Raw genomic sequence first — 24,614 nt, 5'->3', positions numbered from 1 at the left:
AACAGGCCGAGCATAAACTTCTCATTTAGAGAGGTCACTATTTGAAATGGACGGTGAACACTTCAGACATTAGTATGGGCATCAATTTCACCTCAGAATATTATCGCCCAATGTCTTAGCTAGTCAGAAGTCAGCCACCGTCTCATTTCAATAGAAGTCCCCTCAGTTTTGTAAATGTCTGTGTAAGAAGCCAAAGTCAATCTTAGGGTGATGAGTGAAACAGATTGACTCACTCATGAAGACTGGGGATGTTGACTTGATCTCTGCTGACTGGCCTCTGATCCTGAGTTAGGTTGATTGGGTTCTCTCTTATTAAAATTTTGTCATTGATAAACACTGTCTCTAGACCCTCAGCTGATGTGCCAAAATAAATTAAGATGTACTTCATTTTTTTCCCCAAATAGTAAGACTAACAGTACTTATATAGTGCTGTATGTAATCAAAACGCTGTACAAAAATGAACTAATCAATCTGCACAACCTCTCAGGTGAGGTAGGTATGGTAAATGTTGTTCTCCCTGTTTTATTGATGCTGAAAGGTGAAATGGCTCACTCAAGGTCACCCACCACAGCTTTGATTAGAATTTAGGGCATTGTGAGATTTACTTCATTAATGCTTCGGAAAAGCTTTGAGACCAACGGATGGTATACACTGTAAAAGGGAAAATCATTCATGAATTAATAATTATTTTAATTACTGCTACCAAAAAGTTCAGTAAATGTTGAAGAGGCAAATTATCTGTTATGCTCATGAAACATAACAGAAATTAAAGTTGTTTCATGGGTGTGTAAATAAGCAAAATCTGGCCTGGAGTCTGTATGTTTTATAGCACACGTCTCTGTGGAACTAGTGCTTTAAATGGGCAAACAAAGCGAAAGGGAAAAAATGAAACACGGTGATATGGACGGATAATCTTTTCTTTTGGCATTTGTGCTCAGTTAAAAATTCACAAGTCAGAAAGGGCTTCCCTGTGCTGAGGATACACATGAGCACTTATAGGTTGAATTCTGCTCTCAGTTACATCTGTGCAACCCCACTAGGGTTACAAGGCTGTAAAAGGACCTGATCCAAGTCACTGAAGTCAATGGGAAGACTCACATTAACTTCAAGTGGGCTTTGGATCAGCGTAGTGGAGAACAAAATTTGGCTCTGTATTTTAATGTCATAGCTGGCATTTAGGATGGGCAAACTTCAAAAAGTTCAGGGGGGTAATTCAGATAAACATCTGGAGTTTCTCTGATCACCTGTCAGGAATTTGGGCCAGTTTCAACAAAACACTAAACAAATGCTTTACTTTAAGCATGTGCCTACTCATCAGAACACTTAGGGTGATATCCTGCCCCACTGAAGTCTATGGATATTTTGCTATTTACTTCAGAGGAGTCAGGATTTCATCTTTGTGCTTAAATGTAATTGCATGCTTAATTGATAAGTCAGGGTTTTGGCTCTATACATTTATCCAAATCTTAACCAAATTCATATGTGATATTGAAATCCTGCTTGGAAATCCTCATAGGCTTTCCCATGAAACTCCTAGCGTTGTCTCTGGTTTGGATCAGAAATAGTATAAGAATTGAGTATTTCAGTAGTTTTTTTTCCTAGACTTGTCTAGAATTGTGATGTATGGGGCAAAGGGAGGGGAGGAGGGATAGCTCGGTGGTTTGAGCATTGGCCTGCTAAACCCAGGGTTGTGAAGTCAATCCTTGAGGGAGCCATTTAGGGATCTGGGGCAAAAATTGGGGATTGGTCCTGCTCTGAGCAGGGGGTTGGACTCAATGATCTCCTGAGGTCCCATCCAACCCTGAGATTCTATGATTCTATGAAAGTGTAGAAAATTGGAAGGGGATGAGAAACAAAAATTATCCAGACTTTTCACTTGCATAATATAAAGAAAGATATTGGGGATTTTTATTTTATAGCACAGACCATTTAAAAAAATAAATTGAGTGGTAGAAGCAACTTAATACCTTTTTACTAAAATCTGAAACAGAAACCAGCTGAGACAAATTAGTTAAGAGTTTCAAATTCAATATTGACTAAAATGCTTGTGCCAGAATAAAAAATGATATCTATGAAGAGCAGTATAAATGATTAATCATTTTAGTCCAATGAGATCTATATTTCAAAACATACATACATATTGTGAGCTTTCTGAATCATATGAAACAAAGACAGAGAAGTTTGAGTCCTTTCTGTTTAATATTCACCATATATCATTTTCTTTTAGGATTAATTTGAAAAATGTAAACTACTTAATATTTGTATAACTGTAATATCAGTGTGCTATTTATAGAAAGTCTTGGCCACTTATAAATAGCCAGCATTGTTAGCCTGCTGGTTGCATATTGCTAGATATATTTTTATTGAACAGGGTTTACAGTATTATTTGTAACAGTAAAACCCTAAAAAAGTATGATCGAAGAGGAGTTAATATTTTATAATTAGGTAGGTCTATTTACCAAGGATATCAAACTGGTCTTCAAATATTAACCCCTGTGAGGTAGTTAACTATTAATATGTCCATTTTACTGTTGGGTAAACTGAGACACAAAAAATGAAGTGCCAATTATCAAACTTTGGTTACTAGAGTTAGACAGCTAAATCTATATCCTAATTGAATGGCTAAAAATACTGGCAAATTGTAAGGAGTCAGGACTATCTATAAACAGTAATACAACATGTTAGCTTTAGAGATGTCCACATCTTGTCTCTCATTCTCCTGGTCTACCATGCTTCCTGCTCTATTTTAATGGAACCTGACTGATGCAAGATTCCTGTATTATAAGATTAATGTGTATATGCTGTGATTCATGTATATTTGTTTGGCTTTTTTTAATTTCCAGGACACTAGAAGTTTTGGTGAGTTTGAATGAAGGACAATCTTTGATCTCCAGCTCATTAACAATCACTGCTTCGGAATGTGTAAGTCTATGACTGACAGCATTTCATGTAGATGTTGAAATTGTGAGACTTACCGTTTTATCCTTGCATAACTTTTTGGGTGGGAGAATCTCTAATCAGAGCAGAGCCTATTAATAATGTGTGAAAAGGCATAGCTGTGAAACCGTACTTAAGCACAGATGCATATATCTTCTAAATCATGAAGTGTTGTGAAATGCATGTTTATGTTCTTCATTTTATTTTTGTGCACACAAGGAAGCTTTGCTGATTGGATGTGCTTAATGAAACGATTGGTATTTGGCAGATTTTTCTGCAGTTATAGTATGTGAAATGACTTATTTATTATTGCCCATTAAGGTGGCAGACAACTATATTTAGTTAGCATTCCAGTCTACATAGGGTTGCCAACTTTCTAACTGCTGAAAACTGGACACCCCTGCCCTGCCTCTTCCCCAAGGCCATGCCCCTGCCCCGTCTCTTCCATGAGTCCATGCCACCTGACCCTCACTCTTCCCCCAAGGCCCCACCTCGTGCCTCTGCTCTTCTCCTCGAGGCCCTGCCCTCTTCTTGCTCTCCAATCCTAGGAAGTTGGTGTGATGGAGCAAGTTAGCGCTGATTCATGAGACTTAGATCAGCATGAGAAGTTTAAAAGAAGTGTGTGTTCTTTGTCTTTTGGAAAACCTTTTTTCTTATACTTGATTCCTTTCTACAACAAAACTCCACAGAAAAATCATGTAGAGAAACCCTCTAGCCTTAGAAGCGTTCATTAAATGTCTCACCTGTTCTGTAGGTAGGCTTTCCACACGCACCTTCTCAGGGACTTCTTTATTTTTAAAAGAGAAAACTGATTGCATGCTCAAATGAAGCAAACCTAATGAACAGATTCAGTGTGGTATCTGTTTACAATTGTGTCCTAGTACTTAGGGCTTGTCTATATTAGAAAAGTTGTACAGTCTTAACTAAATTAATTGGAAGTCTGTACAGTTAAATAGGTGATACTCCCTAATGTAGATGCACTTAAACCCATTTAATCCTTGTTTAGCATGTACTAGTAAATTACTAAATTAAACTAAGCTAATTTAAGTGAAAGTTAAACAGGTTTAAGTGCATCTACATTAAGGGAGAAGTACCACCATCACTAATATCCAAAAACAAAGTTTAAAAATCTTCCTATAACTTGGTTAAAAATCCATCCTGCCTCCTTTGTATGAATTATTAGATACCAAATGGTACAGAAATGTGAGTTTTTTCTTGCGGCGAGGGCGAATGAGACGTTCCACAAACTTAGAAAAGGAAAGTTTCAGCTGTATAAACAAGAATGCCTTGCTAAAACGTATCCCAAGATAATGCCAAACAAACCTGGCAGCATTTTTAATTCTGCTATAAAATGCAGCAAGCCATTTGCCAGGCTGCTGCTAGCTAGCCGTCCCTTTTTCCATAGTCCTAATCATCTTGTTTCTGTTTTAGAATCTCTAAATTTGGTCCTTTTTTGGGGGGAGGGAGCTTTTGGCATATTATACACAGTAAGATTTGTTTTGTAAAAATTAAGTCTTTTTAGGTGTCTAAATAGTTCTTTGGAAAGCTGGCAAGTGACTTTTGGATGGTTAAGAAAGTATTTTATTTTAAAATCAGACTTATTTTTAAAATTGTCACTAAAATAAGCATCTGAGAATATTGTTTGAATAGAAATGTACTAATCCACACTCTTGATAACTCACAAAAAAGTAGCCTTGCCCAAAGGTGTGAGGGGGCAGTAACTGGCATTGAGGGGTTCTGGGATTGTAGAGGCACTAACTCAGATTGAGGGGGAATGATGTGGGGGGGGCACTAGGATTTTGGGAGAGCAGTAAGTGTCATTCAGGAGGTGTCGGGGGTATGGAGGGAGCAGTAACTGGCATTGATAGGGTGTGGGGGGGAGGACTAACTGGAACTGATGGGACATGCTGTGCTGGGGGCACTAAGTGGCAGAGAGGGGTTGCTGGAGTTGGGGCACCACCAACTGGCAGCAGGGGGGTGTTGGTATGTCTGTGTGATGGGGAGAGGCGGTAAGAGGCATCGGGGGGGGCATGCTGTGTGTGCGGGAAGAGGCAATAATGTGGGGGGGAAGCACTGTGTGCAGGGTGGGGGTCAGTCTCCAGAGCGGGAAAATTGGGGCACAGTGGGGGGGGTGTGGGGGGGCAGACAGGATCCACCCCCCTTCTCCCCGCCCAGCAGTGGCAGTACTGGTACCTACCTTTCCACTGGAGAGGCTGGAGCCGGGTCTGGGAGCCAGCCAGTTTTCCCCATCAGCAGCGGCAGCTGAGTAGCTGCTGCTCTTCCTGCCCTCTCAGCCGGGAGGCTGATCGCGGTTACTCTGGTAACTGGACTTTTAGTGTCCGGTCAGCTGTGCTGACCGGATACTGCCAGGACTCCTTTTCGACTGGATTTTCCGGTTGAAAACTGGACACCTGCCAACATTAAGTCTTTGCATGATTCTGTGCAAAAGGAATGTTACCATATGTTACCATACCATAATGTTATGCTAAATTTCCAGATAACATACAAAACATCTTTTTCACTAATGCATGATTAACTGGTTCTCCTCAACCCCGACATAGACTGTCTATAAAGAGCTTCCCTCCTTTTCCATTACCATTGCTTCTGTATTGCTAACTACTTCAGAAACTGCTGAAGACAGACCCAGGCAGAGAGCTATTTGTAGAGGGGAAAGCCAAGGAAACCTCCCTTCCCCTCTGGACAGTGTCTTTGCTGCCTCTCAGCATTCCCTAACTTGCCAGTTAAGGAATGTATGTTTTCAATATGTACAGTGCATATGGTTTTCCTATAGCTATACATTATTATATGCGAAATGTATTACAACATATTATTTACTACAGTCTGCTGCTGCAGCTCTGAGGCCTTTGGATGACTTCCCCCACCCTTTAGGGACCTGCCTTCACTACAAGTATAGTTGTATCAGAGGATCTAGTTAGGATACAATTGTCCACTGACTCAGTTACAACTTGGTTCCAGTTTATAGTGTAGATGGGTCCATAGTGGTGATATAAAGCTTGAAGTTGTATAGATGGAACCTCAAGACTTTAGCCCAGTTACGGAAGACCCTAACCCTAAAGCATGCCCGTACTGTGGCTTTACTTTCAGGTCGGTAAAAAAATGAGACTGTGTGTTCTGCTATTCGTTGTGTGTGGGCATGCCCGGTTCCGACTGAAATCGGTAGGAGTTGTGAACACACAAAGGGCAGAATTGGCCATTTGTGTTTGTTAAAGGGAGAGAAAAGGAATATAAATAATATTCATGACGTGCAAAATATAGACGAGTTCCCCAGGAACCTGGTCTCTCTGTACTTCCAGTGACCCCACTTTTTAACCCATCGTTTTGTGTGGTTTTCCAACAACAGATTGTTGTTCACAGGGAATTAACCTGGAGAAGCCAAGCTTATTTTTCCCCAACCCTTTTAAAATTGCAAATATGGATAATTTTGGGGGGTTGATGTCAACACCAACTCAGGTTTTATGATTTGGGGTGGGGAGTCTGAATGACACTAGAATTGACGCAGCTCACCAAACCTAAGACACTTAGATGAATCCATTTGTAGCCTGTTTCCACCTGATGTCATGATGTTGTATCAATGGATGATGATGATGCAACATCTTGAATTAATGACATAAGGATACAGGAGGATGCTCTGTCATGACACCTGATATACTACTCTTCCCTTTTTCTTCATCCTTTCAGAAGGGTGAGCGGGCCACAACATGCTGAAACTATGAATTTACCATGACCACATATAAATCTGCATGCTGACAGTGCAAACAAACTTAAAAAAATACAGCATCAGTGCAAAACAAATCATAATCATGTTATTCCTCTGCTCTGTTCATGGCAAAACCTTAACCCATTTTGTTTCTCTGTGGTTAAAAGTTTCAAGTAGCAGGAAGCAGAATAACTACGGAAGTGAACTGACAGGAAATCCAGCACTGCTTCTGCTCATCCTTTCTTTTTTTTTTTTTTTTTCTTTGTAAACCCTCATGTCATGTGTTGTGCAGAGAAGGAAGGGCCGCACAAGGAGAACTGTTGTTTCCGTAGTAGCAGATGGGCAACTGCATAGAAATGGATCACAGCTAGAACACTGAGCTAATTCTAATGGCGGGGCAGCTGATGGCTAACCTGGTACAAGAGAGTGAAAAGTTGCAGCCTTCCACAGCAAACTGAAATTGCTGTAGAGAAAAACAAACGAGGTGTTGCAGCGAGGCATGGGCATTATTTACGTGTGATACCATCTTAAATGATCACTGAACATTTACACATTATTAGTCATCATTTGAGTAGGGCTTGATTCTCCTGTCATTGACACCGGAATAACTTCACTGACTGCAGTACAATAACTCCTACTTTACTCAGGCTTGAGAGGAGAATCATGCTGTGTCCTTTGCCCTTTTGGTTTTTTTTGGTCCCCATATGAAATGTGAACAGGTCTCATTCACACAAAACACATCCCTGATTTCCCCTTAATGTTGTTCCAGATCAGCATGCTGTGGAGCACGCTATACCAGGGTTTAGAAAAGGTGTGCAGAGGATGTGGGTTTGAGGCTTTTAGCCTCTGGGCCACTTCTGTTCTCCACATCCTTTCTTAAAAATAAGCTTAGAGGTGCAGTCTAAGCCTTTGTGAGAGTCACCATTCACGCTCATCGTAAAAAACATAGTGACAAAAGGGCTGACTGTTAACTTGATAGGAGGCTAAGCATAATCCCTCTCTGTGTGCCTCTGAGAGTGTGGCTCGTTAAGAGCCTCATGGCACAATTAACCTATGCCCAAGTGGCACCAGTTAGCCTTCGGCCATCTTTGCTAGCATGCATGAGCCAAAGCAGTGACTTTGTGTGACTTGTAGGACCTTGTGAGACAATCTAAGTTTACAAGTCTCAGTGGAGTATCTGTCTATTGAGAGAGACAAGATGGGTGAGGTAATACCTTTTATTGGATCAACAGTTATGGCTCTTTAAAATTCCACCTGTCCCTTTGGGTTAGGAGGAAACTTCTAGTTATCCCATAACTGTCTACACTAGGCTTCTTTGCATCTTCCTCTGCAGCAGCTGGTATTTGCCACGGTCAGAGACATGACACTGAACTTGATAGACCACCAGTCACATCCAGGCCGGCAGTTCTTATGTTTTGTCCCCTGCAGGGCAAGATGAGCATTCAGACTTCAGGACTAGAATTAAATCTTTATTTTTGGAATACCAAACACCATGGTATAGGAGCCCTATATATAGGGCCCTACCAAATTCACAGCTATGAAAAACATGTCACGGACCATGAAATCTGGTCTCCCCCCCTGTGAAATCTGGTTTTTTCTGTGCTTTTACCCGATACTACACAGATTTCGTGGGGGAGACCAGCGTTTCTCACATCGGGGATCTTGACCCGAAAGGGAGTTGTAAGGGGGTCGCGAGGTTATTTTAGAGGGTTTGTAGTGTTGCCACCCTTGCTTCTGCGCTGCCTGGAGAGCAGCAGCTGTTGGCCGGGCGCCCGGCTGTGAAGGCAGTGCCCCTCCAGCAGCAGCAGGGCAGAAGTAAGGGTGGCCATAGCATGCCACCCTCACTGCTGCTGGCAGCGACTCTGCCTTCCGAGCTGGGCTCCCGTCCAGCAGCCACAGCTCTCCATCTGCCCAGCTCGGAAGGCAGCGCTTCCCCCAGCACAGAAGTAAGGGTAGCAGTACCCTTACTCCTGTTTGGGTCAGTACCCCTACGATTACAACATTGTGAAATTTCAGTTTTAACTAGCAAAAATTATTAAATTTATGATTTTTAAGATCCTATGACCATGAAATTGACCAAAATGGACCGTGAATTTGGTAGGGCCCTACTTATACACCCCTTCTGGGATTCTACTTTCTTCTTCTCTTTCCTATCAATGGTTGCAGACTGCATTGATGATCAGGCAAACAGCTTTCCTTAGGCAGCTCTTAATGTAATCCTTTAAAGTCATTAGTCACTGGATGCTTGGTGTACCTGTACCAGTGACTTTTTTTCCCCTTCCATATTAGGCGTGATTCTCCTCTCACTTATGCCAGTTTCACATCAGTATAACTCCATTGACTTTGTGGAGTTACTCCTGACTTACACTGGAGTAAGTGAGAGGAGAATCAGGCCCATTATCTTCCAAGCGTGATTTGTGTAGTCTGGAACACAGGTCCATAAAATGGCACAGGTACGTGCTGTTTCAGTGTTCTTTGTTTTACAGTTCAAAGTTTTGTGGCCCATCATATTCTGTATTGATGCTCTGTCCAGTCCTTTAAAATAGCTTACGCACCTGAGTTTCTCCAAAACCAAGAATATGTAAGGAACTGGGGAACATATACATTAGCTTTTAATCTCCCTTCTGCCCTGTTTTGTAGTCGACACACATCATTCATTTTATCACACAGCTTTTTAAAAGCGTCCTGGTTTACCAGGTACATTCCTCGGCTCACAGAAGAGGAGGGAACTAAACATACAAGGGGTCAGAGGAGCTAACTAGGGGTGAATTTGGCCCAGAGTGGGCCTGATACTATAGGCTTCATAAAGAGTTTTGTCTGAGTAAGATCTGTAGAAGGAGGATCCAGCAAGTAGGAATCCTCTGTATGTGAATCAATATGTAACTGTGTTGGGTCGGGGGCGGGGAAGGAAGAGATAAAAACATTTATTAATGAGATAGAAATTGTTAACATCATCCAGTGACTGTCTTTTCCCTTCTTGTTTCTCCATAGTCGAATGGCATAGCTGCCCTTATTGCCATTCTTGTGCTGTTACTTTTGGTGGCTATTGGTCTTTTATGGTGGTTCTGGCCTCTTTGTTGCAAAGTGGTAAGTAAAAAAATGTAAATGGCTCATTCGGACATATGACCTATAACGGTCACCAAACTCTTGTTGGGAAATATAGATTCTTTTTCATAGATGTTTCTGGAAGGCAAGTGGTAGAGCAGCACAGTAGCTGTAGAGAATGGATAAAGTACAAGAGTGTATATAATATATCAGACATAGGTTTGGGGTATCTTTATCAGTGGTCTATTGTAAGCCACAGAAGAGGTCAGTCTAATAACAGTGACGTAACTGTTTTCCTTAATGACTGGTTTCAGAGTAGCAGCCGTGTTAGTCTGTGTCTGTAAAAAGAAAAGGAGGACTTGTGGCACCTTAGAGACTAACCAATTTATTATAAATTTTATTGTAAAATTAGTTAGTCTCTAAGGTGCCACAAGTCCTCCTTTTCTTTTTGTTTTCTTTAAAGCATTTGCTGCTTTGACAGAAACGTAAGCACAGATGAACCAGGATAGGAAGATTCGGGTCTCTCAATTTGGCTTTTACCCAAGTGCCATATTCCTGTAAAATCTTTGATAAAAGCTGTTCCTCTATTATTTTAAAGTTGCAGGCTATAATGGTGTGCAGATGTTTCTTCTGAAATCAAGGACTATTTTAAAAGCACTAGCACTAAAATTGATATTTGTAGTCCATTATGGACTCTCAAGTTGCAAATCCTTTATTCTCTTATTAATCCCTTGCAAAAAATGAAATTGCCATCCTGTCTATATTACATTAACTTTCATCTGAATAATGAACGTTCTTTATCCTTCTAGCAGCAGTCAACAATGGTGCTTCAATTCCCCTCCTCCCCCTACCCCCTCCATTATTGGCAGGAGTTTGAGATTGGTGGAGTTTGATGAGATGGCAATTTCTTCCAACCTGGCACTGTATTCCGTCTACCCAGATTTGTCACAGGGGCGGTCTCCTGGGAGTTGGGGCAGTGAAATATCTTCCCTCTTCTCAAATGTTCCAAGGTTGTTACTGGAGCACTGAGGATGCAGTAATTCCCATGGCTAACCGGAAGCAGGTTGTGAGGACGAGAGGGCCTCAAAACTGGCATGGAGGTACGGGGCCTCAGCCTTCCGCGGATCCCCCATGTTCTGTGGTTTCCAAGAGCAGAGCCAATGGCCCTTCTCTAATGGGAAAAATCCCTCCTCTGTCCCACTCTTCACAGGATTGTCCCAAGACATCTCCAGGAGGATATCTTTGGGTCATGTTCTTTAGACTCATAGATGTTAAGGTCAGAAGGGACCAGTGTGATCATCTAGTCTGACCTCCTACACATTGCGGGCCACAGAACCTCAGCTACCCACTTCTGTAATAGAACCATAGCCTCTGGCTGAGTTACTGAAAACCTCAAATCATGGTTTAAAGACTTCAAGTTACAGAGAATTCACCATTTACACTGGTTTAAAGCTGCAAGTGACCCATGCTGCAGAGGAAGGTGAAATACCCTCAGGGTCTCTGCCAGTCCGACCAGGGTGTGGTTTTAGGGTCTAGTGCTACAGTAGTGCTGAGTTCTGAATACTCAGTGAACTTCTTACCAAATACTGACACTTCAATAGTTTTTGGTTTGATAGCCATATCCTTACATTAGAGAGTCAAGGCGGGTGAGGTAATATCTTTTATTGGCCCAACTTCTGTTCTGAAAGACAAGCATTCAAGCTTACACAGAGCTCTTCTTCAGGTATGGGAAATGTACTCAAAGTGTCACAGCTAAACACAAGGTGGATAGTTTAGCATAGGTAGTTAATGCATATTTTGAGGAGCTGGTCAAGGTGAGGTGTCCCATTAATACCTCTTCATTCCTTGGGGTTTGGGGGGGAGAGCTGTGTGTGTTTGGGGGGTGGTTAAGTGGCTTATAGATTGTTGTAATAAGCCATAAATCCAGTGTTACTATTCAGTCCTATTGAGCTCCAAAGCTCATCTTTTGAAGATGTTGTACAGGTTTCCTTTGAGAATGAGAAAAGAGAGGTCAGATACAGAGTGATCTCTTTATGAAAAGTGTTCACCCACAGGGGATATGGTGTTTTCGTCTTTTATCATTTTTCTGTGTGAGTGTCATTTTCACCTATATAGTAGTGTCAAGGTTCCTTCCCCACTCTGAACTATAGAGTATAGATGTGGGGACCTGCATGAAAGACCCCCTAAGCTTATTCTTACCAGCTTAGGTTAAAAACTTCCCCAAGGTACAAACTTTGCCTTGTCCTTGAACCCTATGCTGCCACCACCAAGCGTGTTAAACATTGAACAGGGAAAGAGCCCACTTGGAGACGTCTTCCCCCAAAATATCCCCCCAACCCCTACACCCCCTTTCCTGGGGAAGGCTTGATAAAAATCCTCACCAATTTGTACAGGTGAACACAGACCCAAACCCTTGGATCTTAAGAACAATGAAAAATCAATCAGGTTCTTAAAAGAAGAACTTTAATTAAAAAAAAGGTAAAAGAATCACCTCTGTAAAATCAGGATGGTAGATACCTTACAGGGTAATCTGATTCAAAACATAGAGAATCCCTCTAGGCAAAACCTTAAGTTACAAAAAGACACAAAAACAGGAATATACATTCCCTCCAGCACAGCTTATTTACCAGCCATGAAACAAAAGGAAATCTAACGCATTTCTAGTTAGTAAGTAATCTAGCTAACAGAAGTTCTGAGACTGCATTCCTGATCTGTTCCTGGCAAAAGCATCACACAGACAGACAGACCCTTTGTTTCCCCCCTCTCCAGCTTTGAAAGAATCTTGTCCCCGCATTGGTCATTTTGGTCAGCTGCAAGGGAGGTTATCTTAGTTTCTTAACCCTTTACAGGTGAAAGGGTTTTGCCTCTGGCCAGGAGGGATTTTATAGCACTGTATACAGAAAGGTGGTTACCCTCCCCTTTATTTTTATGACAAGTGGTCATTGAGGCATTTAGTGCACTGGATGAGGTACACCACATAATAGGCATGTGTAGTACCCATGTATCTTGAAAGGGGTGCTGTGAGGGGTGTTGATCATCATAGCAGTGGAGATGTGTGTCCAGGTTTTGCATCTGTTGTTCTGGCATGGTGTGGTGCAGCTCTGAGTTGGTGTGTCCTGTCTGTGGGTAGCTTGCTTCTGATAATGAGCTTGGAGAGGTTCAGGGGGAGGGGACTGTTTGAAGGTCAGAAGAGCGGGTTCAGGGAAGATTTCTTTCAGGATGTAGTCCCCATCCGGTATGGGTTTTAGTTTGCTACCTCACATGGATTCCAGTGTGGGATGGTAGGGGATGACTTGGGGTGTGCAGTTGGAGGGAGTTTTATTTCTGTATTCTATATTGAAGTTGTGATGGAAATCTTTGATGGAGTTTGGAGCATGTCTGGAATATTCCTGTTCAGAGGATGAAAATATCATTGATATAGCTCAGATATCTCATTGGTTTTGTGGTGTATTTGTCCAGAAATTCCTTTTCGAGGTGGCCCATAAAGAGGTTGGCATATTGGGTAGCCATCCTATTACCCGTGGCTGTTCCCATGGTTTGGACTAAGTGTTTGTTATTGAATGTAAAATTGTTATGAGTGAGGATGAGTTTGACGATGTGTTTTGGGTGGATATCTGTGGGTTGTCCATTGTCTTGTAAATATTTGAGGTAGACAGCGATGCTGTCATTGTGAAGGATGTTGTTGTTTAGTGAAGTGACATCCATGTGGCAAAGATGATGTTCTGAGGGAGGTTGTTAATTTTGTGGAGATTCTGGAGGAAGTTGATTGTCTTGGAGGAAGCTGGTCCTTTGTATGAGTGGTTTGAGGATGCTTTCTATGAGACCCAATATTCCTTCAGTAAGAGTGCCATGGGCAGCTATGTTGGGTCTGCCTGGGTTCCCTTGTTTGTATACCTTGGGAAGCACGTAGAACGTCTCTGGGTTCATGGGGGATGAAGTTGTAGAGTTTCTCTTTGGATTTGTTTGAGAAAGAATTTGATGATATCCTTAAACTCCTCGGTAAATTGTGGTGTGGGGTGTTTTTTGAGTTCTTTATAATGGGTGGCATGAAACACTTGTCTATTGGCCTTGTGAACATAGTCGTCATGGTTGAGGACTACGATTGTGCTCCCTTGAACTGTCACAGAAAAATAAGACAAAAATACCATATCAACTCTGGGTGAACACTTTTCATAAAGCGATCACTCTGTATCTGACCTCTCAGTCCTCATCCTCAAAGACCTGCACAATTCTTTCAAAAGATGAGCCTGGGAGCTTAAATTCTGAACTTTGCTAGATACTAAAAATCATGGACTGAATAGAGACACTGGATATATATATCAGAGTAGCAGCCATGTTAGTCTGTATCCGCAAAAAGAACAGGAGTACTTGTGGCACCTTAGAGACTAACAAATTTATGGTGCCACAAGTACTCCTGTTCTTTTTACTGGATATATAGTTTATTATAACAACGTATAACCTACTTGACCCCCTGCACAGCTTTCCCTCCCTTTTTCTTCTCCTTTCCCCGCCATGACTAGAGAGGTGTTAGTGGGACACTTACTCTTGAATGGTCTTTGAAATATGTGTCAAGTAGTTATACTAAACAATCTGATGCCCCTTTTATTTAATTGTGACATTCTGAATATATTTTCAAGACCTGAAGAAGAGCTCTGTGTAAGCACGAAAGTTTGTCTCTCTCGCCAACAGAAGTTGGTCCAATTAAAGATGCTACCTCACGCATCTTGTATCTTTAATATCCTGGTACCAATGCAGCTACAACAACACTGCAAATCCTTAGATTATGATAATGTGCTCTTATTCCTTCCTTCTATTCCACATCCAGTATATTAACATAATTCATTATCCCAGTTTGTGGCCTACTACTTACTGCCTTCGATGTAAATGTCCTTGACTATTGATCACTCCTTCAAGAACTTTGGAGAAAGGGCGGATAAAATCACAGACCTGGTTGTCTTGCTGATGGAAGTATTTAGTTTCATGGGACAGAGAACAGCAAGCAAGAGAGCAGCAGAGCTCCCAAGCCTGAAAACTGTTGTATCGCCAGAATCAAAACAAAAAGGGATAAAGTTGGTACAGACTTCGAACAAAAACAAATGAGAACTGCAGAAGTTCCTGCCTTCTATTATCTGCAGACAATTGGTGTTCAACATTTTAGATGATTTAAGTATTCTGCTTAATCATTGGCAGGAGTCCGTTCTCAAAATGTTAGTTGATCTGAAGCCTATGTACAGTACCAGGGGATTTTTTGGCTGCTTTTTTTTTTTTAAAAGGGAGTTCACTGTTGACAGTTCTTTCACTCTTCCTTGAATATCAGAACAGATGATTGTATCAAACTGGCTTCATGCTCTCGTGCTGACATTTCCTAATGCCCACATCACTGGAACATTTGAAAAGTGCTAATGAGTGGATCAAAAGGACTGTTGCCTGAAGCAGCTATTTTTCTTTTTTTTATTATTATTAAAGAAATCGGCTCGACTTAGTTACAAAGAATGAAGTCAATGAGATGCAGTTCTCCCTGATGATCTGATCAGACCAAACCAAACAAAATTGGAGACAAATCAAATTGTACATATGGTTAAGACAGAGAAGTGTTCTTCAGAACCGTCAGGACTTCATTTTACTAATGTGAATGAAGAAAAAAATGCAGGCAATCTTGCAATAGTATGTCTTTTAATGTTGGCAAATTCTCATACTGCATTTGAATAATTGACTACAAAAATTGCCTAAATTCCCCTGACTGTTTTTTAAAATTGCATTTAATAATGGCTTCCCAGTGAACTTTGCTTTACAAATCAAACTGGAATCAGTACTGACTCTGTGTGTGTGTGTGTGTGTGTGTGTGTGTGTGGCCTGTCGAAACATAAGGATGGGAGCACTTTCATACCACTTCTGCCAACAGGGCCAAATATCTGCTACTCAAAGCAGATTATTTTCTCACACCATTGTCACTTAATGGCGGGGTACATTTTCCAACAAGTTTCATCTTCTGAAGCTGCTAGTAACTGCAGCTAATTAAAGCATTAGCTAATTTTAAATCTAGTTTATCCTACAACTCCAGTGAGTTTAGCAGCACCATTTTAGGGCCTGATCCCATGTCCAATAGGTCAGTGGAAAGGCTCCCACTGACTCACAGGCTTACAAGGCCCATTGAAGTTGTCATGAGTCTTTTCCTTGATTTCAGTGGGGTTTAGATCAGGCCCTTAATGGGTTTTGGATTAGATTTTTTTTGTTCAAATCTTGGTCCCATTGAAATTAATAGGCATTTGGCCCTAATGAGCATTAGCCCACATCATAAAACTAATACATATTTTGGCACACTTAGTTGTCTTGGCCTAGGAGAGTCTCAAGGGTGTAAGAAAGAAATGACAGAGTTATGAATTATTATTGATAAATATTTATATAGGGCCATAACTTTTTCTGGCATTTTACTGATATCAGAAAGGCCTCAGCTCTGAAAAGCTTAATGTACATCAGACAAATAGAGAAATTTAAGGTAATAGATAAAGAAAGTGGAAGGAAAATGGGATGGGAGTTGAAACAAGATAATGTGAGTTTTATAATATTGAGAGAATCTTTTTGGTGTTGATCTTTGGATAAACTTCAGTGCTTCTCAGTGCCTATGCACATCTTCACGTGCCTAAATGCCTTTGCCAATCTGGTCCATAACCCCTCTGCTTCACGTTTCCTCATCTATAAAGTGGGCAGAATGGTTCTGATCCACCTCACAAAGATGTTACGTGGATTAGCTAGTCAAGGTTTGTAAAACGCTCTGAGACCCGGTGCTGGAATGCACGGCAGGAAGCCTTATTTATTCACCCTTACGTTAAAAAGCAGAGGAGGGAAAATCATGTTCTGACCCACTTTGGCAAGCACCAAACAAACATCCTCCTGTTGAAAATCCTTAATTTGTTCTCCTACCTGTTGAAGGTTCCAAGAAGTAACAAACCAGTTTAATATTTTAATTCTGAAGTATTTGGTAATACCAAGCATTTACTTCTAACTATATTCATTTGGTGGCAAACTGCCGGCACTACTATGATGGGTCTCGCGCTTTCTCTTCTTGCGGGGTGTTCAGGGCACCGTTTCTTGCCCCTGAACTGAGGTATTAACTGCCCCACTGGTGTCCTAGAGGAGGGGAGTGGAGAGGGAGGGACCCGGGCCCACCCTCTACTCCGGGTCCCAGCCCAGGGGCCCTGGGGATAGCAGTAACCCACTAGAACTAGCAGTTCCTTCCCCTGGGCCACTTTTCTCTCCTGCCCTTCAGCTTGTGGGGCTTCCTGCCCTCCCCCTGCACAAACCAGGTATCCCTTTACCTAGGGTCTTGGTCTTCTTAGCCCACCGCAGCACTTCTCCAACTCTCCTCTGCTTCCCTCCAAACTGCTCTCTGCTCTAACACCAATCCACTCTGCTTCAACTCGTCCTCTTGTCTGATTGAAACAGGAGGTTTTTATCATGTGACTGGCTTCAGGTGCTTTAATTAATCTATAGCAAACTTTCTTCCCTGTGCAGGGAATAAGGCTCCCTTCTAACACTTTCCTGCTGCCCTCTGGCCATGCTGTGTCACAATTTTAATCTCATTCATATATGCGATGCCCACATTTATTTGGAAGTGAACTATTTTGGTGGCATTACTATCTGAGATATCAGTGGTGACATCCAAGTTAATTTTATCAAGGTTTAAAAAAAAATTCTTCTACATATGATGCCGTGAGTCCACTTATTTATTTGATATTCAGAGGCACTGGTGAAGATAATTAAAGTACTGGAATTAATGGCAGGGATAAGGATAAAATGATATCCCTCTATGATATCTCTGAAAATAACATAACTAGTATTTCAATACAAATGTAATTTTAACAGCTTTTTATGTAGCCATCATTTTATATATTTTAACCAAATCTGTATTGTACCAATGCACAAAACAATCATGAGTCTTAGTATAGGTGGAGTATTTCTTTTTTCATATCTGAAAAATACTGAGGCACAGAAAATCATGACCATTTGTCTAGATAAAGTATTCCTTCACTGTTAGCTTGGCCACAGAGCGAGCCCACTTGTAGTCTGCTAAGTCCAGCTTGTTTCTGTTTTGCAGAAAACTGTTTCTGACTTTAATTTTTGCTATCATCTAATAAATACATTGGTGTGTTTTTTCTGTTTAATGGCTTGTTGGGGATTTTGAGGTGAGTAGCAAGGAAACTCACAGAAGTTCATGCGATGCATGTGTGTAAGAGAGCAGAAAGAAAGTGGAAGGGGTGTAAGTGGCGTAAGTTTATTTTTTATGCTATATTGCATATTGAATTTAAGACTAAGATAAAATAAGATTAGAGCGAATAGAGGGCTTTTATTATTAACCGGAAAATCCCCTGGCATGTGCTTGCTTTCCTGTTTTCCACTCTGTTGACAAATTGTTAATATTTATGTCCCAGAACCCCGTGGATGGCTATAAATTAGAAACAAACCTCCTTAACAAGAGGGATTATTTTCCAATAACAATTTAAGAATGTTTGTGAATGTAGCAACACCACACTGTAGGCATTCCACACTGAACACCATGAAGGAAAGCCATTTTCAAATTATAGATTTGAAATGTGCAAGCTGCAGAAATAATTTGGGTGGATAGTTTAAAGGCCTAGAGTTGATCTTGAGTTTCCAGAAGGCATTTTGCACTTGTCACTGGGCCAGAAATTCTCCAAATGCATGGCATGAGAAAACTGGTTTATAGTTAGGCAAGTTCTGAGGTAGGCTTTTGGGCTGCCTTTTGCTGAGGCAAGTCCTGAGGTAGGCTTTTGGGCTGCCTTTTGCTGATACTGTCTAATTAACAACATAGGACTTCATCACTGGCTCTTACTTAGAATGACTAAACCTCATCCAATTAGTAAGTAAATGGGCAGGCATGTTTGTCCCAAAGAGTGCCTGTCAACAAGTTGATTTTATTTAATATTAGAGGGATGGTGTTAATTTCCACACACGTTTGGTAATCAGGAGTCCAGGGAGTTGCAACAGCAGTTGCCAGTTTGTGAAGAAACATTGGTGATTCGTAGCGGAACGGTTAACAATTAAGATACTCTATCAGATTTTGAAGGTCACTTGCAGGCTCTGACTGCTGTCACTCATGCTTATCTTTTGTATTGTTTTTAGGTCATCAAGGATCCTCCACCACCACCTTCAGCTCCAAAAGAGGTACAGTATGAAGGTGTTTGTTGACCTGTACAATAAGACATCATCCTAGCGCACCATCAATTACATTAATTACATTACACCATCCCGTTAAATGTTGCTGTGTATTACGAACCAGCTCTTTCCCCCCAGTTGCTGGAGAGAAAAGATGGCACAGTGATTAGGGCATTTTCCTGGCATGTGAGAGACCAAGGTTCAGGTCCCAGATCTGTCACAGACTTCTTCTGTGACCTTGAGGAAGCTGCTTTTGTTGTGCCTCAGTTTTCCATCTGTGAAACAGAGGTAATAGCACTTCCCTACCTCGCAGAGAGGTTTGGAGGGTAAACACATCGAAAAGATTTGAGGTCCTCAGATATTACATTGGTGGAGACCATATAAGTACCACAGACCACTAGATACTTTAGCCACAATTCCTCCTTAACCAGCGCCATCCCCTCTTTGGGCTGTATCTGTCCCACCTTTTTAAAAAAACAAATAAAATAATCAAAGGTACTGTATTTTTGATGCTGATAATAATGATACTTGGTGCTTATCCACATGAGATGCCCAGTTTTATTTATTTAAAATAACAATAAAACCCACTATAACAAGAAACTCGAGGCTTCCTAACAACGAACTATCTTAAGATAACCGTTCATGACATACACTGAATTAACTCAGCCAGACAGTAAATTAAAGCACCAATAAAACCCTTTAACAACCCCCGCCCCCCTGTTGTCCACCAGGTACATAGTCTAAACTTCCTCCCAAAATCCTTTTAAATAAATGGCTTTCTGTTGTGTGTGTGCTCTCGCACAGGCCAGGCTGCTAGAATTCTGGGCTGCATCTGACCCACCTTTCTAAAACAAAATAATCCAAGTTACTGTATTTTTGTTGCTGGTAATCGTGATACTTGGTGCTTATCATATGTGCAGAGTTCTGTACAAATAACCAACTACAGATATTGCTCTGTTACTGAATATTAAACTTGTCTTAGAAATGGAGGGCACATGGTAATTCAATGCCTTCGCCTGAGAAAACACAAAAAGACTTCATTAAGGTAAAATTAGGGTTGCAGGCACATACCAGTGTTTTGAATTTATCTCACCTTTGAGGAACATTACAGTAAACACCCCCGCCCTCACCCCAAAGCCCTAAATATTAGAAATCCAGGGAATTCAGTGCTAAGGTGACCGCTTTCACAAAACCACACAGTCACACACAAATGACAGTTAAGGCCCTGATCCTGCAAAGACTTAGGCATATGCTAAGCTTTCTGTAGTGTGAGCCAGCAGGCCTGATTCTCATTTATACAGAGGCCCCTTTTTACCATTCTGGCATTGTAAAAGGGCCTTAAACTAAGCAAAATTGCAGTTAAGAAAAGGTAAAATCCTAGTCAAGACAAGGCAGTTTGTAGTTATTACACAAGTTAGCAGGACAAGTTAAAAACTGTTTCATTTTGAAAAACTTTGTTTCAGATTTTTAGGTTTTTTCCCCCCTTTTCTCTCACTTCTTCCCATCGTCTTCTAGTGGGGGGGGGGAAAGTAGGATTTCCACCCCCACCCCCACCCCCTGTGTAAAAAAATTAAAAAAATTGTGCACACAAATGCATGGCTTGGTCGTATATCTGGATAGAAATGGATTATGGGGGGATTCCTGCTCTTGTTACATGTTAAAAATGGCAGATGTTCAAAATTAAAGGCTGTAGACTTTATTATACTTGTATATACCAACAGAAAACAGTTTCAAATTATTGTTGGGGCCAGATGTTCTTGAAAATATTGGACAGCTAGTCCAGGATTTAAGCCATCACTTTCACCATCACTCTTTGATCTGAGTTCTCTGATTTAGAGAGATTCAGCTGAACAAACAAATTTCTTAAGAGGAACTGTAAAAAAGAACGATATGCATTACTTCCAAAATCGATCTGAGAACCCTACATTGCCTTGGGGGCAGAGTTAAGATTGGGATTGTAATTTGAGAATGACTGTCACTTGTGAAAGGGAAACCTTACCTCTGAATTTCCTGGGGTTCTAATTTTTTTCTCCTAACTTATAAGTCACTTAAGCCATTGACAAATGCTTGCAACTTTGACTTCCCTTAACAAAATGTTTTGGTGTTAGAAGTTCCTTCCATTTGGAAATTGTCCGAACATGGGACTGGGGAGGGATGAAAGCTTGGGTTGGTGTCAGATTCTGGTGGCGACATTCTCCCCCTTCTAGTTGGTTTGCTGAGATGTGCAGGAGAAGAGCCTGTCGTTTGTACACTTCCTAATATCTGCAGGAAAAAGGAGATTTTACCAGAGAGGGAATTCCTTTCTGAGGACCTCATGAAGTCTATGGAAGTGGGATGGAAAAGGGACAGCAATGGGGAACCACACTGGAGGATTAGCCTTCTATGCCTGTGGATATCAAGAGCGTCATAGGAGCAAAATCCACTCCTGGGGTATAGAGAAATAGGTCTTGCCTTGGTGAGCACCTTAGGGAATATCCAACAGAATGTCCTTGAGCTGGTATCTGGGTTGAAGGGGTGAGCAGGAGAGCAAGGAGGGCTGCCCCTGAAACTGACTGGATGAATCCAATAAGTTTAATCATCTGCTGTCTGTTCTCAAGAGATGATCCGCCAAAAAAAGGGTGCTACAAGACTCTTCTATCTGTGGATCCTGCCACTGTTCGCAATGTGGCTTCGTGTCCAAGCAGCTTTGGAGAACCTTTGTAGGCTGATTCTGCAACCTTCTGTGCTCTGGATAGCAGACCAGGTCACTCAGTCCTGGGGAAGTGGGTGTTCTAGGAGAATCACGAGTGGGTCTGCACATGGGCCTTGTTTCAGATAAGCATTTAAGTGTAAGTTCTAGCATGTACTTAAGGCAAGCGTGTGCGGCCACAGCTCAGGATCGCTTGGCCCAAACTTCACGTGGGAGACCAGCGGAATGTGTCTGCTACCCACCCTTGGCCTTCACTGAGAGCTGCAGATCTGTTGCAATCAGTCTACTGTAGGCTGTTGATGATTCTGCCTCTCTGTCCTTTGGCTATTGGCCTGGGTTTTGTACAGAGAGCAAAGCCATTTTACTGGAGCAGGCCTGTGTGGCTGAGAATCTGGCTCTTCAAGCACACTATATTTTTAAAAGAGGAAACAATGTTAATGATTTTTCTCTCTGTGTTTTGTTTGTTCTCGTCACTGGAAAGGAGGATAATGGGGTAAATGAGCTCTGATTAGTGGAAAGTCCAGTTTATTAAATGGCTTGAGAATGCTGGTCACGGTTTGGGACACTTCTAATGGTTGCCAGCGATGTTCTTCCGTGTGCAAAAAACGTTTCCAAGCGTGGCCAGATAGCACGTGAAATAATGAAAACTGCCTTTACAATCTGCTACTGTCACATTAGAGCTATATTTAAGTCTGGAAAACTGTTTGTGAACACTAATAAAAGCATGTGCTAGAAAAGAACTTAGTGCAAAAAAAATGTTTTTGAATTTATGGACAGGAAGAAGAAGAAGATCCCTTGCCTAACAAAAAATGGCCGACAGTGGATGCTTCCTACTATGGAGGACGAGGAGTGGGAGGAATTAAAAGAATGGAGGTTTGTGCTCTGGAAAGAAAGAGAAACAGTGATGCATGAAAATGCAAGTTTTCTGAGGTTCAGTTGATGGCAACAAAGTGTGCTGGAAATATAATTGTATCATCTTTGCTTGCTTCCCACTGATATCAGTCTCCTAAAATTTTTACCCTCTAAAAGAATTCTAAGTGTATCTCGGTCGATTATGGAAGAACTGATTTCATTAGTTCCATTTGATCTGAACTCTAAATAGATGCTGAAAGGCATGCGGATTCCATCAAGCTAATGAGGAGGAGAGCGAGAGCCTTTTTGAGTGTTTTGGAAGAAATTGCAGTGTAACATAAGTACTCCAACTGTGGGCCAGCCAAACGCACCAACCATAGTGACATTAAGGAGAGGCTTGATCCGTAAGGAACGCACAGCTACAACAGTGCCTGTCTTTGAAGAGACATGACAGCACCATGTTAATTAAAACAGAATGAAAACTGTGCATCCGTATGGGTATGTCCCTTATGTCACACTTTATAGTTCAGTCAGCCTGTATGGAATTTGCAAGGCAATTTTCTTGTGCATTTTAACATGATTCTAAAAACCAGTCACTATCCAAGGTATCAAAACCACAACGACCCATAACGGGGCCCAGTCCTCCTTGAGCGCTCCTGAAGTCTGCTCCTGTAAGTGAGGGCGGAATCAGGGCCTTTGGCAATTCTAAATGATTAGTTTAGAGGAATGTAGATGGAAAAAATGTTTTATGCAGCACCTTTCAAATCCAAGCTATCTCAGAGGGGTTTACAAAGTACACTCAGGCCTCGATTTACGCTGTGGTTATGTTCTTGAAAAAACACCGTGCAAATAGAAATCGTGTAAACAGATACCAAGGGCCTATGGGAAATAAGGGTTTAGGTTCCATGCTCCCAAGGTGACCTCTCTAATTTATCCGATACAGGTTTTCTTAAAAATATTTTAATGAATTTTAAATTTGCTATTAGCCTTTACTGATGTTGAGGATGAACTTGAAATTCTGATAATGCTGATGTTGTTGAAGTCAGAACTCTGAGGGTTCACCTGGGGTGTCTGGGAAGGCCGGGGTGTGTGGAGCAGTGGGGTGGGCCCCGACTTTGGATGGGTGGGCAATGGCGGGGGAGGAGAGGCAAGAGGGATGGAGTAGGAAGGATCACCTTCCCTCACCCCTTCCAGACTGCATTGTGGAGGGCCATGGACACTCTGGCCAGGGCCCCCCTCAGGCCAGGCACACACCCGGGGAGCGGGGTCAGGGCACGGGGGCTTGCCCCGCTCCACCCACCTGGCATTCCAGCTGGGAAGCAGGCAAGCCCGCGCGCCCCGACCCCGCTCCCCAGCTGGAGCGCCGGGTGGGTGGAATGGGGCAAACCCCCACTCCCCGACCCCGGGTCTGCGCCTGGGGCAGGGGTCCCCTGGCCAGAGTGTCCATCACCCCCCACAAGGCCACCTGAAGGGGGTGAGGGGAGGCATCCCCGATCCCTTCTGCCCCATTCCTCCTGCCTCCCCTCCCCCGTCATTGTCCACCCACCCGAAGTCGGGGCCCACCCAAGTGTCCGGGCCTGGTTATGCCACTAATCTGCGCATCTTGGCGACCGTGGTGCACTGTGTAAAAGTGAATCCAAACAGTGTACAAAAACAAAGGGTCACAATTAATTGACTGTGCATAACTGAAACCGTGTAAAAAAATATTGCGTAAATCAAGGCCCGACTGTAATGAATTGGACTCCAGAGTGTGGGTCTGGATTCTCAACTGGGGTCATGGTGCGTCTTCAAAGAAGGTTGCAGAGTTTAAATGATAACATTTTGAAAATGGGGCATTTTCCTATTAAACAGGAACCTAACACCTAATTTAACATAAATACACACGAGTTGCAATTAAAAAGTTTACATTTACCACACAGCAATATTTACTGTTCGAAGTATAGAGAAAAACCAGTTGCATCTCAGATACCCATGTGTGCAACTCTGGGCAGATGTTACCTTATTAATAATAAGCACTGTGGACCAGATTTTTAAAGGTATGTAGGTTCCTATCTGCATCTTTAGGTACCTAAATACCTTTAAAAATCTGGCCTTCTCTGCCTAAATTCCCCATCTGTAAAATGGGGATGATAATGCTTCTCTATTCTTACAGCACCTCTGTGAGGCTATGGTCATTATCTGATGTTTGTAAGACAGTGA

The 24,614-nt window shown here is 41.9% G+C and overlaps 1 protein-coding gene across 3 annotated transcripts in view; it reads left to right on the top strand.

The window, feature by feature from the left end:
• The window catches only part of ANTXR2 (ANTXR cell adhesion molecule 2), a 173,594-nt gene that overhangs the window by 69,544 nt on the left and 79,436 nt on the right, over positions 1-24,614 (top strand). For 2 of the 3 annotated variants that reach the window (XM_084627183.1, XM_084627182.1), the window contains 4 exons: positions 2,844-2,922; positions 9,647-9,742; positions 18,842-18,883; positions 22,341-22,436. In XM_084627183.1, the coding sequence (XP_084483309.1) occupies positions 2,844-2,922; positions 9,647-9,742; positions 18,842-18,883; positions 22,341-22,436 (313 nt within the window). The remainder of the gene's footprint in view (positions 1-2,843; positions 2,923-9,646; positions 9,743-18,841; positions 18,884-22,340; positions 22,437-24,614) is intronic. The other variant, XM_084627184.1, reaches the window with a different exon arrangement.

The sequence above is a fragment of the Lepidochelys olivacea genome (genome assembly GCF_965140295.1).
Source record: "Lepidochelys olivacea isolate rLepOli2 genome assembly, chromosome: 4".
Taxonomy (NCBI): domain Eukaryota; kingdom Metazoa; phylum Chordata; order Testudines; family Cheloniidae; genus Lepidochelys; species Lepidochelys olivacea.
Note: the sequence above shows the minus strand (reverse complement) of the source record. Positions and strands in the feature narration are given on the sequence as shown.